This window comes from Equus asinus, chromosome 8 (assembly GCF_041296235.1).
Source record: "Equus asinus isolate D_3611 breed Donkey chromosome 8, EquAss-T2T_v2, whole genome shotgun sequence".
NCBI lineage: Eukaryota > Metazoa > Chordata > Mammalia > Perissodactyla > Equidae > Equus > Equus asinus.
The window spans coordinates 23,759,156-23,776,844 of NC_091797.1; the positions used below are offsets into that span (position 1 = coordinate 23,759,156).

Here is a 17,689-nt window from a genome sequence, read left to right on the forward strand (position 1 = left end):
CCAGCAGCCTCTTCCTTGGAGTTAAAGGAATGGGATCCACAGGAGTCCAGTACCCAGAGTTGTTGGGGAGTGAGGGCCAGAGGTGGGTGTCAGAGAACAGTACATGGGAGGGAGAAACTTTGAAAGTAATGGAGGAGTAATAAATGTAGAAGAGGCCGTGGCCTTCCACGCCAGGGGAGGGTGGTGGGAGCGCATGCGGAGAGGTCGGCTACAAAGGAAGACCGTCTGGCAGAGCGGAGAGCAGATGGGTGAGGTTGAAGCAGTGTCACGATTCAGATCTCGGAGGGCCTTCAATGCCATGCAGCACGCATGTTGTCCTGTAGGCAGTGGGGAACATGAAGGCTTCCTCTGGGCCCCTTGAGTGGAAGAGTGACCCGGTGGCCGTGTGCAGGAGGTATGCAGAAGGGAGATACGGGAGGCAGAAGACCAGATAGATTCCTCTGGGGTGAGAGCCTGGGTTGAGGATCATGGGAAAGGCAGAGGCCCCATCTTCAAAGGGTGCAGACCCCTGCTTGGCTGCTCTTCTGGCCGGGAGGCAGGGAGCAGGCTGAACTCCAGAGCACAACATTCGGCAGACACTCACCCTTTCGGATTCAGGAGAGTCAAACCTAGGTTGCTGATGCTCACCCTTGACCTCGCAGCCTGCTGGCGCTGGCTGTTGTTCTGACCTGCGGATTCATCCTGGACAAGGGCCTGTTGGTCCTCTTCCAGAAAGCCTGGGCCTCCGGTGAGTGGGGGCTGGAGCCAGGCTTGGGGCGAAAATGAGGGGACAGAGGCAGTGGCTGCAGACGCGGGTTTAGAGGGACCGTCTCCCAGGGGTTCCCCAGAGCCTGTCCCCTCCCTTTCCTCCATTCTGTTCTCAGGAGTCTTTGGACAGGAGGCAGGGCCACCCCCTGGGAGCAATGTGAACAGGGCTGGCTGGGCTCCCCAGGACAGGAATCCCAGGGGCAGACGGGGCAGGGTGAGGCTTTTTGCTCTTTGACGATCCAGTCTTTTTTTCAAGCTGGCCTGGCGTGGATGGATCAGTTTCAAACACTGTCCATTTCTCTCACTGCTCAGGGGAGGCAGCCTCCAGAGGGGTCCCCAGGACAAGGCAAACCCAGGGAGCAGCAGACTCGCCCTTTCAGGAGTGGATGGGCACGCCTTCCTCCCCTAACAAACGTCACATGCTACTCTCTGTTCAGGGGTAAATAAAAGGCTTCCTAGACCCCTTTAGTGAGACCTCCGCCCAGCCCCTCTCCTAGACAGTGGGGGAAAAAGAGTCATGAGTGGGGAAGCGTGGAGAGTGGGCGGAAGGGGATCCATGGGGAATAATCAGAGGCCAAGGGAATGCCAAGCGATTTCTGCGTTCAGTACAACACTGCTGAAAGCCCATTCTCTGCCGTTGTCTTCTGAGGGGGTCAGGCAGAAAGCCTGTCACCACAGCACAACTCGGGGGTCATGAGAAATGGTCTGCCAGGGGAGATGGGAAGGTGAGTGGAGACGTTGGCACAGACCTCCCATCCTCTCTCATCCCAGGAAGGTCAAAGGGCATTCTGCCATGATTCAGATCAGCTGTGGTTCAAGCCTTTGCCTGAGTAGTTTCTGCGCGCAAGATGGCCAGAGCATCATCGCAGAGCTGTTCCCCGCTGTTGCTTTTGTCCACAATATGCTTTATTTGAAAAATAAATTTTTATGTTGTGAACTGAAACCATCCATAAGCACATTCCATCTTGACCCTGAGAACTGAAGCCACGTCTAACTATCTAAGTGAACGTGACTTCGCTATGCCGCCGTCCTGCTTAGATGACTTGACTTTTCCAGGAGTTTTCTTGCCCAGGCAAATGGTTTGATTTTTTGCTATGGAAACTTCCTGAAAGACGCATCGACTCTTCAATGGAAAGCATCAGGAGATACCTTGCACCCTAAGATTCTTTGAATTCCTGCCTCAAAATCCTTGTCTTGCTGTTTCTACCGGTCCTGGACTATTGTGTTGTGAGCCTTTTCCAATCCTGGTTCAGTCCCTCCTTGGAAAGACCCGCCTTAGACCAAACTTCTCAATAAATTCTGACCTTGCCCCCCTCTCAGATGCTCCCCCAGCTCTGCAGAGGCGGGGTTCTCCTTGACCCCATACACAATAAACCCAGCTTTCTCTTATCAACAGGTTGTGTTGGTGATATCTGGGAAGCCAGTGTTTGACAATGTAATTAAATCCATCCATTTTCTCCTTGTGATTTATGTTTGGGGATCTTATTTACCATGCTCTTCCCAATCTGAAGCACAATAATATTTTGAATGTTGTCTTTTAGACAACGTGCAAAGATATTATCATACATTATCTCCTATCACCTTTACAGTTTTGACATTCACAAACATGACACAGCAAAGAGATCTGCCCCTGTGAGGGGGCAGGGTGTGCAAGTTCATCTCAGGCATCCAGAGCTGCGCTATGTAACACTCCAACTAGACATATGTGGCTATTTATACTTAAAGTAATTAAAATTAAATGGAAAATAAGAATTCAGTTCCTCAGTTGCACTTGCTGTGTGTCAGGTGCTCAACAGCTGCATGGGGCTAGTGGCTGCTGTGTTGGATGGAGAGGTCTAGAACATTTGTATAATCACAGGAAATTCTGTCTGACAGCACTGCTTCCTAGATTTTTCCTTCAATACAGCTGGTTGGCTACAAAGCTTTCAGTTCCTTGTTATAAATTTAGCTTCTTATTAATACTGAATAAAAACTTATAGCACATTGTACTTTCACACCTGGGTAGTTTGATTTATAGTTTCCATTTAACTCAAGCAGATTTTCCTCTTAAAGAGAGAATCATACTTCTGATTTTTATTTTCCTTTCTCCAAGAAAGGGTTTATATTATTTTGGTGCCTGCGTCCTTTTGTCTCCCCCCTCCCCCACCCCACCCCCGAGTCTCCTCTGAGGCTTCCTTGTCCTTGAACCAGCAAGTGGAAGTGTGGCCCATTTGAATGGATGATGGTGATACACTGCTGGAAGCGAGGGCGATGGGGTCTGCTCAGCGGTGGGTAAAGCGCTAGGTGTGTGTTGGAGGACAGGGTTCAAATGCCCAGCTCAGTTGTGAAATCTTGGCAAAACTTTGGGCAAGTCACTGGTCTGCTCTGCAGCTCAGCCTCCACAGCGGGAAACAGCAAGAGGCTGGAGAGGCGCTCTGTGGCCCCGCCCCATCAGGTCAAGGAGCATGCGCCAACAGCTCCGCAGGGTTGAGCAAGGCGAGGCTCACTCAATGAATGAGAGAAGGCAGCCTGGCTCTCAGGGGACTCGCACGCCGTCTGGATAGGAGCGAAGAGTGTCCACAGTATGGTGCGACAGAACACAGCACAGGATCAGGAGCCATAGTGAGCAGCCAGACACTCCGTGCTCGTGCAGGGGTAGGGGTGGTGGCGGCAGGCTGGAGTCCTCTGCGCCAGCTTCTTGCAAGAGGGTCCGCTTGTGGCCCCATGTAAGTGAGGCTCGTTGGGGAGCAGCCCGGGAGGCATTCCGGAGGCTGGGGAAGCAGGACAAGCGCCAGCACAGTCTGAGGCAGGACCAGCATGGCAGTCAGGAACGGCCGTGGGGGGAACTAGGCACACTGGGGCCCAGAGACAGGGGTGGGCACAGATAATGGGGTCTTAACGCAGGCTGAGGCCTCTGAGCCGAGAAGTCCAGTTAAGGCAGGATAGCTATGGGCTCACATGAACTCGGCAGCCAGGACACATTGTCACAGACAGGAAGTAGCTGCAGACCCCTCCTCCTTTTGTCCCCTCTTCCCTGGGCAGCCTCCTGGTGCCTAGTGACAGCTTGGGCTCCAGGCCTTGTGGTCGTTTTCCTCAGAAAGTCCAACTTCCCGTCTCCTCCCTCCTTTTATCACCCTTCTCCCTGGGGATCCCCAGGGCTCAGTTCCACAGCAGGACCAGGGCAGGGAGGTCCAGGGACATGTAGGGTCTTGAGCAGACCAGAGTGTCTGTTCATTTTAGGGAGGTGGGACAATCACATTACCTGAACAGGATGCTCCGAAGACTGAACACAGTTAGGGAGAGCTAGGTGATAACCAGCTGGGAAAACCTGCGATGGGAATTCAACACCCAGAGGGATATGTACAGTTGCACGCCACATAATGACCTTTTGGTCAATGATGGACCGCATATGGGCTGGTGGTCCCATAAGATGAGCATAGCCTGGGTATGTAGTAGGCTCTACCATCTAGGTGTGTGTAAGAGTTCTCTTTGATATTCTCCCAACGATGAGATCACCTAAGGACGCATTTCTCAGAACGTGGCCCCGTCATTAAGTGACACATGGCTGTATGTGGTCAGAGTGCAGCATGGCAAGCAGACCTCTGATAAACTAGTCTTTTAAATGGCATCAAACCAAGTTAAAAAAAATTTTTTTCTTTGTTAGTTATCAAATTTTTTATACAGATTTTATATAAATATCTCTCTACATTTTTACATGAACCTTTTATTTTAGGATAGTTTTAGATTTTAGAAAAGTTATGAAGACATTGCAGAGTTCCCAGATACCCCACACTCAGTTTCCCCTATTAGTAATCTCTTACATTAGTATGGTGCATTTGTCACAATTAATGAACCAATAATGATGTATTATTATTGACCGAAGTCCATACTTCATTCATATTTCCTTAGCTTTCACCTAATGTCCTTTTTCTGTTCCAGGATCCCATCCAGGACACCTCGTTACATTTAGTCATCACATCTCTTTAGGCTCCTCTTGGCTGTGACAGTTTCTCAGTAGTTCCTTATCTTTGAAGACTTTGACAGCTTTGGGGAGGGCCGGTCAGGGATTAGTAATGTCCCTCACTCAAGAGTTGTTTGATGTTTCTTCTCATGGGCTTAGGGTTTTGGGGGAGGAAGACCAGAGAGGTCAAGTGTCCTTCTCATCACATCATATCAAGGGTACATGCCATCAACGTGACTTATGACTGTTGATGTTGACCTTGGTCACCAGACTGTGGTGGGTGGCTGTGAGGTTCTCCACTGTAAAGTGACTCTTTCCCCCCATCCATGCTGTCCTCTTTGGAGGAAAGTTACTGTGCACAGCCCACACTGAAGGGGCGGGAGTGATGCTGCCCCTCCGTGAGGGCAGAGATCTACATCAACTATTTGGAATTCCTCTGCATGGGAGATGTGCCTATTTCCCCCACTATTTTATTTATTCAATCGTTTATTATATCGGTATGGAGTCATGGATATTTATTTTATACTTTGGGTTTTAATTCCATACCACTTAATTTTCTTGCTCAGGTTGTTCCAATTTTGGCTGTTTTGTTCCTCCACACATTTTTACACACATGTTGTTACAATGAAAGGATTTGTCATCTTTTCGCCCACTCATGTATTCCTCCACCCGACACTGAATGAGCACCTTTGGGGAATGAGAACTGAAGATACAGAGATGAGGCTGACTCCTCACTCTGCTTTCTCCTCCTAACTGATCTGCTCCCTCCTGCCTTCCCCTCTGATACTCCTTGCTCAGTGCTCTCTTTCTCCCATCCCTCCTGGCCCCACTTTTCCCAGGGACCATTCTTATAGCTCCTGGAATGGAAACTGTCTCCCGCTCAAACACTCCCAGGGCGAAAACACACCATTGACCCATCATGCCTGGGAGTGGGGTCCCTGTCTTGCCTGAGGCCCAGAGGGATTCAGGTCTCTGGTCAGGCCTTCATGGCCCTCTGACCATTCATAGGCAGTGCACAGAGAGAAAGAAAGGAGGAACAGCCTCTTATTTCCCCCCAGTTTCTTCTTGGACATTCTCAGAGCTTTCCCCAGCAACAATGAAGGACTGTGAGAGAGGGAAAGGTGTGGAGTGATGGAGATGGGGAGAAGTTGGGCAAAGAGAACAACTGAGACAGGGCTGAGGTCTCCAGGCCCAGAGACAGACCCTGCAGCTGGTGGCCCCCCATGCAGGCCTGGCTGCCCCTCCCTCCCCTCTGCCCACACAGCCCGCCTCTCAGGCCAATGGCTTCCCCAGTCAAGGTGTTGCTCTTTCTCAGTTCTTCCAACTGAGAGAGGCTGGGAAACTGAGGCAGAATCAGGCCCAGCTTCTGGTTTTCTCTCCCCAGAGGCCTCCCCTTTTCTCCACTCCTCCATTGTCAGAAACAGGTTGGGGATGACATGGCTTGGGGAGCCCCACACCTGCTCCTGCCACCTGTCCTCCTGGTGCTCCTGGCCTCAGGTGAGATGGAGGGGGTGAAGGAGAGGGTGGGGCAGGGAGCAGGGTGACTCTGTGACCAGAGGGCTGGCTTTGAAGACCGTGTTCTGGATGTGGGCATCAGAAGTTGCTCCCTGTCCCCTTTCCCTGGCCCTGGGAGAGGTGTGGCTGGGTCCGGCCAGGGCCCTGAACTGAGAGCTTGTTATCCAGGTTCCTGGGGAAAGACAGTCATGCCTGAAGAGTTTCATGAAGTGGCGGGGCAGACACTCTCCGTGCAGTGGCAGTACCCTCCCGAGGGAGGGCCCTACAACAGGAGAACTCGGTGTCAGCAGACATCCTCACATGAGTGTACCTGATCAGTCACCAGCTCCAAGCTCCCGACAGCAGCTCAGGACTCTGGACACATGATCTGGGATGCATTGGGTGCTGGTTTCTTCATCATCACCATGATTCAGCGGATGGAGGAGGACTTCGGGTCCTAATGGTCTAGAAGCTACAACTCTTCCAGGAACTTGGTCACTATTCTCAGAAACATCAGCCTGGTCTTGTCTCCGGAAGAGCTCCTTTCTTAAGGAAATGCCCCCCTCCCTCCCAGGCCTGCGGGAAATGTCACTCACCCACTTTGTGTGACTCCATCACCCCAGATCCTACCAGGTCTTCTGCTCTGATCCAAGGGGAGCGGGGGCCCTGGTCTCCAGAGAAGGGCTCTCACCTCTTCTCCACTTTGCCAGTCCTGGCCCCAACTAGCAGGAAGGTATGCCCGGGGCTCACCAGAGAGGAGTCCCGAGTCTCTCTCTGATTCTGCCTGTCCCTTGCTTACACACACACCCCAATAGCTCTAGTGTGTAGACCTTAGGCACAGGTCACCTCTGGCCTAAGGGGCCCTGAGGGATTGTCTCTAGGTCCCCCGCTTCCCCTCACAGCTTTGAGGCCAGACCCCATTCTGTCTTCCGGTCCTCTGGACAGTCATTGTCTACTTTCTTTTCTCTTCAGCCCCAACCACTTTCCTGTGTGGACCCCCACCTCACTCCTACCAAGTACAGGTAGGTCTGGGGTCTCAGTGTGGGGAGGGAAGAAGGGTGGCCAGGCAGCTTGGGTAACCTCTGATTCAGGGATGGGAGCACCGGGGGGCCCGGCTCTGAGGGCTGAGCTCCTGGGGCCTGGGCTGGTGGGAAGCTATGTCCAGGGCTTACTGGGCTCAAGACCCAGGGAGATAAATGTGCACAATCTGATCAGATCACAAAGATAGCCATGGATGGGCTGGGTGTCCCAAGGGGCATGCCTGTCCTGGAAGACCCCAGACCTGCATGTCCCAGCTCTGCCCCTCGCTTCCCACCAACCTGGGGAGAAACTGCCCCCCTTAGGGCACAGTACCAGTCTGGACTTCAGCTGGCCTGAGGGACCCTAAGGAGCTGCTCTGTCCCCTCTCCACTTTCTCAAGGGTTTTTGGGGCCAATCCTATTCTCTGTTCTGGTCTCCCAGGCAGCCACTATCTTCTTTGTGTCCGCCTTAGTTCTGATCATTTCTCCAGAGGGGACCTCTGGCTCTGAGCACAGGTAAGTCAGGAATGTTACCAGGAGGGAGGGTCCTGGGAAGGGATGGCCAGATAGCTCATGTGGCCTCAGAGTCAGGGAGAGGGGGACCCATGGATTCTTTCCAAGACGGTTGAGGCACAGAGTCCTGCAGAGGAGTTCTCAGGGCTCAGATACAAAGTTGGGGAGAGAGGAATGCGGAAGAGGGTACAGGCCATTAATTTGGGAGGAACTATAGTAAAGACAGTAAGACACAGATTTCTGGAATGAGAACAAATGGAACCAAAACAGTGTGGGAGCTGAAGCCTGTGCTGAAATATGTTGAAGGGTGAGGGGTGAGTGTGGAGAGAGTGACCACAGCCTGCGGCAGATGGCGGCTGGAGACAAAGCACGAAATAGGTGAGAGGAAACTTGCTTCTGCTCTTCATTCTTGCAGTCATGGGCCTTGAGACTTCCATGGCTTCTCCTTCACCACAGAAATGGGCTGCAGCAGCCTAGATCGCAGGTACTCTAGGGACCACGAGGCACAGCCAGAGCAGTGGGATATTGGTGAAGATAGATGGCCAGCTGCCCATGGGCATTTGCTCCATAACCACTTCCTTCTCCAAACTCCAAGGCAGGTGGGTTACACACTAGGGAGGATCTCCCAAAGAGTTTAAAGGTGAAACCCTGACCAGAGGATGGGAACAGCAGCAATGTGGGTACATTAGGGGGTTCCCTTATGCTCTGTGGCTTATGCTCCCACATAAAACTCACTAGATAGAAGGATTTAGCCTTCCATTCTTCCACATTATCTGTTACCAGACTGAGTATACGATCATCTCAGGGGAATCTGAATTCACAAGCCAAAATAACTTGGCATCTTTGGAGAACTATTATCTTAAAAGAATGACAACACACCAAATAATAGAAGTGATCTGAAGCAGAACTATGGGAACTGACAGTACAGTAATTCCAAGTGAATATGATCAGGAGAGCTAGAGGGGTGAGGGGAGACAGAAACCTGAATCAAGAGAAGAGCCAGTAAACAGAGCTAAATGGTCATACTAGCTGTGACAAATATTATAGTTGAAATAAAGACCATCACACGTGATAAATAAAGGGTAGATGTGGCTGGAGAGCAAACTGGAAGAGAGGTTGAGGAATTCTCCCGGAAAGTTCCTGGAAAGCAATAAGTGATTAAAAAATCAAAGAGAAGTGAAGAGACATGGAAAAGTGCATCTACTAGCATACGGTCATTAAGAATCCCTGTGGGAGATGGGCTGGCCCCGTGGCCGAGTGGTTAAGTTTGCGCGCTCCGCTGCAGGCGGCCCAGTGTTTCATTGGTTCGATTCCTGGGCGCGGACATGGCACTGCTCATCAAACCACGCTGAGGTGGCGGCCCACATGCCACAACTAGAAGGACCCACAACGAAGAATATACAACTATGTACCGGGGGGCTTTGGGGAGAAAAAGGAAAAAAATAAAATCTTAAAAAAAAAAAAAAAAAGAATCCCTGTGGGAGAGAAAAGATGGAAAGGAGAAATATTTGAAGAAAAAATTAATATTGATCTCTCAGAATTGTAGAAAAAGATCTCAGATCAAAAAGACTTGTACATTGCCAAGAGAGGAAAATAGGACACACACACACACACACAGCCCTAGCCCCACTATGTGAAATGTAAGACAATCAAAGACAAGAAGACTTTCAGATCACCTATAAAAGAACAAGAATTAGGTCTACATCAGATTTCTTAAGAAGAACACCAGCTGCAAGACAATTAAGTAAAATTATTAAAGTATTAAAGAACTTAGTACCTAGAGTTTTATATCCAGCCAAAGTGTCATCCAAATGTGAGATCACGATGCTTTGGGACTTCTAAGACCTCAGAAGGTTTGCCACATGCAGAGATCCCCACTGAAAACGCTCTTGGAGGAAGTACTCGGTTAAGATGAAAAACAAATTCAGGAGATGCTGCAAGAGGTGAGGAAGTAAGCGTGAGCAAGCACCATGGCAAAGTCTGTTTTTATCTTTAAAAAAAAAGCGGCTAGAACCAAAATGAAGAGAAAGAGAAAACGTATCCATGACAATTGGAAAATAACATTTTAGACAACACCAACTTGGGATGGGGAGGAGAGAGCAGAGGGCCGTGAAAGGAGGGTTGAGTACTTGTCTCAGGGAGGCAACAGGCAGATGTTGATAGGTCTGAGGCAGCAACTGGAGTAAATCAATATAAATATGGGTCTTCAGTTAAGGAAATGGAAGGTATACCCTTCACCAGCAAAATAAAACTCTCTCCAAAGGAAAATAGGAAAATAACTCATTTTTAAATAAATCACAGCCGACGGAGAGAATGAAATAAGAAGGCAGAAACGGGTCCTATTATAAAAGCAGTTTCAATAAATTTAAGTGGGTTAAACCCACAAAACAAGGATAAAGACTCAGTTTGGGTTTTTAAAAATTGCAACAATATATTGTCCACAAGAGATAAACTTGAAAAAAAGATTTTAAAAGGTTAAAATCAAAAAATTGGAAAAATATATCTGGCTAATATGAAACAGAGTAAACTGTAGTAGCGATCTTAATATTGAACAAAATAGAATTTAAGGTAAAATAATATTCTGAGACAAAGACATACAATAAATACTGATAAAATGTACACTTAATAAGAAAATAGAGCCATCATAAACATGTGTACCTAAATATATGGCCATAAAATATACCAAGTAACACTATCAGAAAAGCAAAGAGAAATAAATAATTAATAATTGCTGTTGGAAAGTCACATCCCTCTCAGAAGATCATAGATCAGTGAGATAAAAAAGTAAACGAGGGAATCTATGTTCTAAACCAGATAATCAATAAAATCCAGGTATTATACATATTTATGTAATACTTATAAATATGTTAGGTACATTATGATATATATTTATGGGAATATATTATAAAAGAAATAATTTTTGAAAGTATGTATTTACATGCTTAAAATATTTTCAACTATATAAATGCAATATGAATATTCAATAAAATACATTATTTATAAATATATATAAACTGTGTACATGTATACACACATATATAACATTCTACATAAATAAAAACAGGTAGTAAACATTCTCTCCAATACACAGAGAATAGTTAGAAAAGTAAACCTTGGATGAGGAAATAAAAGAAGCTTGAATAAATTCCAAAGAATTAATATCTACAGAATATATTCTCCAGGGATAATGCAATAAAGTTAAGAATGCATGGAAGTAAAGCTATAATAGCATATTTGAAACTAAATATTTATTAATATATTTGTTATATAAATCATTAAATATACAATAAAGTATATTATGATAGTATAAACACTATATCAAAATTTATAGGGCATAGCTAATATTTAGAGGGAAAATTAACAACTTTAAGTATATTTGTTGGAAAATACAAAAAGTTAAAGATAAATGAGCTAAGGGCCAGCCAGGTGGCATAGTGGTTAAGTTCCTGTGCTCCACTTGGATGGCCTGGGGTTCGCAGGTTCAGATCCTGGGGCAGATTTAGCACCTCTTGTCAAGCTACGCTGTGGCGGCATCCCACATAAAATAGAGGAAGATTGGCACAGATGTTAGCTCAGTGACAATCTTCCTCACCAAAATAAGTTAGTTAATTAATTAAATAAATCAGCTAAGCACTCAACTCTGGAAGATGTAAACTGAGCTACATAGTCAACCCAAAGAAATATAAAGGAGGAAAATAATAACGATGAGGGCCTGAAATCAGTTAAATGGATTTTTTTTTAAAGATTTTATTTTTTTCCCTTTTCTCCCCAAGGCCCCCCAGTACATAGCTGTACATTCTTCGTTGTGGGTCCCTCTAGTTGTGGCATGTGGGACGCCGCCTCAGCATGGCCTGATGAGCAGTGCCATGTCCGCACCCAGGACTCGAACAAACGAAACACTGGGCCGCCTGCAGCGGAGTGTGAGAACCCAGCCACTCGGCCACGGGACCAGCCCCTAAATGGATTTTTTTAAAATGGTGAATAAGAAAACACATAATTTGTGCTGTGAAAAGTCTAATAAGACAGACCTCCTTCTGATGAGACTGATCAAGATAAAAGAAGATATAAATGAACAATAAATTGAAGGAAAAGAAGAAAATAACCACACACTCACTTGAAAAGATTTTTAAATAAATAAATCCTGAATAAACACTTGTTTGAAATCCTAGAAATGGACAAATTCCTTAAAAATATAAAATGCCAAGATTAGCATGAGAGGAAATAGATTTGAATAGATGAATAAATATTAAAGACACTGAAACGTTAGATAAAGAGCCAACCTCACAGAAAATTCTAGACTCAGATGGTTTTACAGGTATCATCAATCTTTTAAGAAACATTTGATTCATATTTTATACAAGATGATGCAGAAAACAGAAAAGAAACAAAAGCTGCCCAGCTTATTTTAAGAGGCTACAGTCATCTTAATCTCAAAACCAGTTAAGGATAATACAAGAAAATTAAATTATAGGTTCGTTTCTCTGATGAACAGAGTCAAAACCAAAATAAATATTAGCTAACTCAACTCAACAGTGTATTAAAAAAAGAATGTATTATGATCCTGTGGGGTTTATCCCAGGACCAAAAGGATTGTCCAACTTCAGAAAATCTATCCATGTGAACGAACCAAATTAATAAACTAAAGGAAAAAAGTCAACTGATGCAGAAAAAACATCTGGAAAAGTTCAACACAGTTATTATTATAGGGGAAAACCCTTAATAAACTAGAAATGGGGAGAAAGAACCTGGTAGAAACTGAATACCAATGACCACAGTAAATATTACTTAGTGGAGAAAGTAGAAATTCAAATTAAGGATTTCCACAGCTACTACTAATGCTTAATATAGTATGAGAGGTCCTGGCCAGTGCTCTAAAGAAACAGAAAACAGATAAGAGGGAAGGAGATGAGACAGGAAGAGTGAAGATCGTCACAATTTGAGATGAGGGGATCATCTACCTAGAAAAAAATAAGCAGAATCCACAAACCATTAGATTTCATGAGGGAGTTTAGCAAGTCTGCCAGATACAAGATGAACTGACAATGGTCAAAAGCGTTTCTCTACACTAGAACTAATCACTTAGAAAATCTAATCAAAATAAGATACTATTCAGAATAGTAACAAAATCTATAAAGTATCTAGAAAGAATTAATGTAAACAAAACCTCTTTGGAGAGAACTTTGGGATGCTAATTAACGACACAGGTAAATAGAAATAATCTACGATCTTGGATGAGATAAGAATATTATAAAGATGTCAATTTCCCCCAAATTGCAAGTCTCTAAATGTAATCCTAAACACAATTGGAGTTTAGTTTTTTGAAGAACTTCATAAACTTACTCTAAAATGACATGGAAAAATAAAGATGCATGAATAACTATGTCAACCATGAAAAAGGAAAAATAAAAAGAGAGGACTTGTCCTACCAAATATTAGGATATACTAGCAAGTAATACAACTGATCACAGTGGTGCTGGTGCAAAAACTGATAAATGGAACAGTGGACACACTAAAGAGTTCCAGACAGGTCCATGTACATACGGGAACATACTTTATGAGAAGGTAACACCAGGAATCGATGAGGCAAAAGGCTTATTATTTGTTGGACATCCATGAGAAAACTGGCAGAGTGGATAAAAAAAATAAACCAACCAACCAAAAAAACTAGATCTGTACCTAACACAATAGTCAAAGATGAACCTCAGATGGATCTAAGATATATTTATGAAAAATAAAATTATTATGGTAATATGAAAAGGAAACAGATGAATGCCTGTGTGACCTAGGGCTGAGGAACGGCTTCCTATACAAAACTTCGAAAGCATAAATCATCAGGCAAAAAGTCATTAATTTGATTACACCAAGACTGAGGAATTCTGTTCAATGAACAACACTATGGAAAAAGTTATCCAGCAGATGATAGACTGGGAAAAATTAACTGAAAATGTCTAACACTAACACCGCAATAGGACCCATGATGCACAAGGAGCTAATGCTAACCAACAGGAAGAAGACAGGACTCTCAGTGGAAAACAGATACAGTATGTGAAAGACAGTTTGCAGAAGAGGAAAGCCAAAAGGCACACAACTGATGGTCACGCTTGTTAGTAATCAAAGAAATGTCAATTAAAACAACCCTGAGATGCCACTTTACACCTTTTCAACCAGCGAAATGAGGATGCTGTCAGGTGCTGGGTGTCGTTAGGGATGTGACACATAGGAACCCTGATGAGAGCACGGATGGTCGTAGTCGTTCCTTCCTCTCTGACAGCCCTACAGGTGTGAGGAGGAGCCTGCTGGAATTCAGAGCCCAGCATCTTACGAGTCATCCAAGTCATTGCAGCTGAGGAAACGAGGCCCAGAGATCGCATGGGGCCTGTCCCAAACCGTCACCCGGACACTTAGGAGCAGAGACAGGGCAAAGCCCAGGCTCCTGACTGCTGGGTCCCGAGAGCCCTCCTTGGCCCCTCTAGGTGGTCCTCACACCTTGTGTGCCCAGCTCTGATTCTGGGGCCTTCTCCCCCCCAACCTCACCCCAGCAAATCTGCCCTCTCTTCTGGCCTCAGTAGCTCCAACTGATGGTCCAGCCTGACGCCCTGTCCTTTCTGACCTGTGGGATTGTTCCTGCTCCCCTGGCTCTGTCCCTCCTGTAAGCGAACATAAGTGAGGCCATTTTGTTACGCTAAATGGCCCCAGCCCCTCCTCCGTGTGACTACTCCCTGCTCTGCACTACTCTAAAAAATTCACATCTTCTCCTGATTTAGGGCCTCCGCTTACGTATGTACTCCCCGCTAGCTTGATAAATTAAAACTTTGTTCTATGAGTTTCTCTCCAGGAACAGGATGAGCACAAGTGGGAAACACACCTACAAGGCATCCATCCCAGCTGACAGAAGAATGGAACAATCAAAGACCCTGGAGTCAATCATGCCTGAAGGAAACCCCCTGCTTCCTGCCCATTTTCCCTATCTACCTGCCTCAAGATTCTGTAATTTTTGAAGGTGGTTTTCTTTTGAGACATTAGTCTGCCATCTTCCCGATTATAGCAGCTAATCGAATTAAAACTTCCTTTCTCGATCCCTAACTTGTGATTGATCGATTGGCTTCAGATCGTGGTGAGCAGAGCCAGCCCATTGCTCGGTAACACTCCCCTCCCCCCGCCCGGGCTCCCCCGGAGCCCCCCCCCCTCCCCCCCCCCCCCCCGGGAGCTCCCATCCCTGTCTCTTCCCCTAACCTGCCTTTTCCTCCATCCAAGACTTCTGGTTCCCTATGACCGGGTCTTCTCACAGGCCTAGAGAGACCCTGTGACCTGTCCCCCTCTCCTGTGTCCATTGCCTCTGCACAGTCAGTTCAGGGTGGTCCTCATACCAACAAGCTCTCCCCACAGGGGGCCTGGCTCAGGGACACTGCAGGAGCAGCTGACATCCTAGCCCAGGTCCCTCCTCCCTTCTCTCTCCTCCTGCCCAGAATTCAAGTCCCCCCTTCTCTCCTGGTTCGGCTGCCCCCAGCTCCCTGGTCACCATGCTGTGTGGACTCCTCATGCCCAGGACCTGGTGCTGTCAGCCCTGTTTGTGCTCCTGAGCTGCAGGTGCTGGTGAGTGGACCTGGGTTGGACTTGGGGGCAACAGAGCTGGGGACAGCTTCTGTTCCAGGAAAGGTGGCCAGGAAGAGGCAGCCAGAGAGCACAGAGGTGAGAGATTGTAACTGAGTCTAACCTAAATATTCATTGTTTCTCGCAATTTCCACCTTTCACTTCCATGTCATTTGCTCCCATTCAAAAGAAATGGAACCTCAGAGAAACACAGAGGCCTTCCCAGAGTCTCCACCCCGGGCTCTGCCTCCTTCTCCATCCTGAGAGCAAGGAGGGCAGCGGGGAGAGCTGAGAGTGGGCGGAAGGTGCAGGGGCAGGAAGGGGGGCAGCTGGACTGGGGAGAAGGTGTACGGAGGGGGGCGGCTGGAAGTAGATGGGAGGGAGGAGAAAGGGGAGAGGAGGGGCCAGTGCCAGGGACAGGGTAGGAGGGAGGGGCAGGGAAGAGGGTGGGGAAAGGATTCACTTCACTTTAGGAATTCCCTCCTCATCCTCCCTCCTCAAGGTCATTAGGACACTGTGGGGACAGCAGTGATGCGCGTTTCTGATCGTGCCCGCCCAGCCTGGCCCCGGGACTCTTGGGTGCCTTTAGCCTCATCCGTGGATCCGGGATGAATATCTGTTCTCCCCCTACCCAGCTATTGGGAGCCGCCCCTAACCACTGAACACCACAGCCCTGTGAGGAAAACACCAGCGCCCAAGCGTGCTGGAGACAACCCCCGGCTCCGAGTTCAGCTGTGGTGACCCTTCACCCTGGTACTGAGCACTCTGCTTCCCCAGCCCTCGCCTCCCCGCAAACTGGGCACCCATGCGAGGTTTATTTGCATCGGTCAACCCTCCCCTTTATCTGCCAGCCTTCCCTAACTCCGCCCCTGCTCCTTCTCTCCTGGGACTCCTGTTGTCTCTCACCTCCACCTCAGCGGGGCCCCACCTTTTCTCTGTTTCTTGCCTCTGCGCTGCCTGAGCACCCTGTGTGTGTGTGTGTGTTTCCTCTTGCCCTTAAATTCAAGCCCTTGGACTGAAACGTGCAAGGGGGAAGCTGAGCAAGATGGCACGTGGGGGACCTGTCCAGTGGCGCAGCAGTTAAGCTCACGCGCTCTACTTTAGCCCCATGGTTTCGCATCCGGATCCCAGGCATGGACCTAGGCACCGCTTATGAAGCCATGCTGTGGCAGGTGTCCCATGTATGAAATAGGGGAGGATGGGCACAGATGTTAGCTCAGGGCCAATCTTCCTCAGCACACACACAAAAAGAGGAGGATGGGCAGTGGATGTCAGCTCAGAGCTAATTTTCCTCAAAAAGAAAAAAAAGATGGTATGTGAATCCTGCCAGTCTTCCCTCCTTCCACCCCAGATATCTTAAAATGAGATTAAAAAATGACTTAAAAATAAACCCTAGGGGCTGGCCCCAGGATGCAGCCGTTAAGTGTGCACGTTCTGCTTCCTTGGCCTGGGGTTCACCGGTTCAGATCCCGGGTGTGGACGTGGCACCGCTTGGCAAGCCATGCTGTGGTAGGCATCCCACATAGAGAGTAGAGGAAGATTGGCACAGATGTTAGTGCAGGGCCAGCCTTCCTCAGCAAAAAAGAGGAGGATTGGCAGCGGATGTTAGCTCAGGGCTAATCTTCCTCAAAAATAAATAAATAAATAAATAAATAAACCCTAAAAGTGAAAATAAGAAAAGCCATAATCAGCAGACCAGAAGCTGAGGAATTCCCAGAAGTTAAACAAAAAAATTAGAAGCAATTAAAATGGCAAGAGCTGATGACTCAGCAGCTCAAAACAGGAGCAGAAGACAATGACTGCAAAATGCATGGTGGACAGATAAGATCTGACAGCCAGGGTCCCTTATGCTGCTTGCTCGATATGTGAGGAGGTTCTCGGCCTAAACAGGAGTCAAGGTGAAGAACAATAATCGACTGTGGGTGAAAGATAAATGTTTTAGATAACAGACAGGATATCACCTCCATAAAACAAAAAACGGCCAGAGAAATATTCAGAACATGTAACACCCCGTAAGGCCCGGACAGTGACCCCTCAGAATCTGCGTCCGCCATTCAAACAACCGATACGGGGGTCCCAGGGCGTCCCAGCTGAACACCAGCCAGGACAAGGCCACCATCCAGAGAGCACAGGGCACTTTCCTTTTTTGGGGGATGGGGAGGTCAAAAAAGAAGTTTCTCACCTGTATTTCAGCTCATGCCACACGACCGCCACCTGTCTGTGTGAGGCACCATTTTTGCTTCATTTCTTTAATTTATTCTTTGTATCCCCATTTCCTATTCCCACTTGCCTCCCCTTCAAGGCAACCCCTCCAGTGCATTTGTCATGTAACCTTGAATTTGAGTGTATCCTTGTAAAACATGAGATATTGTTTTCCGTGACTGTA

At 47.3% G+C, this 17,689-nt stretch overlaps 1 protein-coding gene across 1 annotated transcript; it reads left to right on the top strand.

Moving 5' to 3' along the window:
• The first annotated feature begins 335 nt into the window (after positions 1-335).
• Positions 336-14,801, top strand: TREML4 (triggering receptor expressed on myeloid cells like 4). Its single transcript, XM_070516725.1, is given in 6 exon segments — positions 336-394; positions 642-727; positions 864-961; positions 6,106-6,184; positions 6,371-7,716; positions 14,549-14,801. Coding segments are annotated over 5 exon segments (684 nt in total). The 3' UTR covers positions 6,733-7,716; positions 14,549-14,801.
• Positions 14,802-17,689: the final 2,888 nt, after the last annotated feature.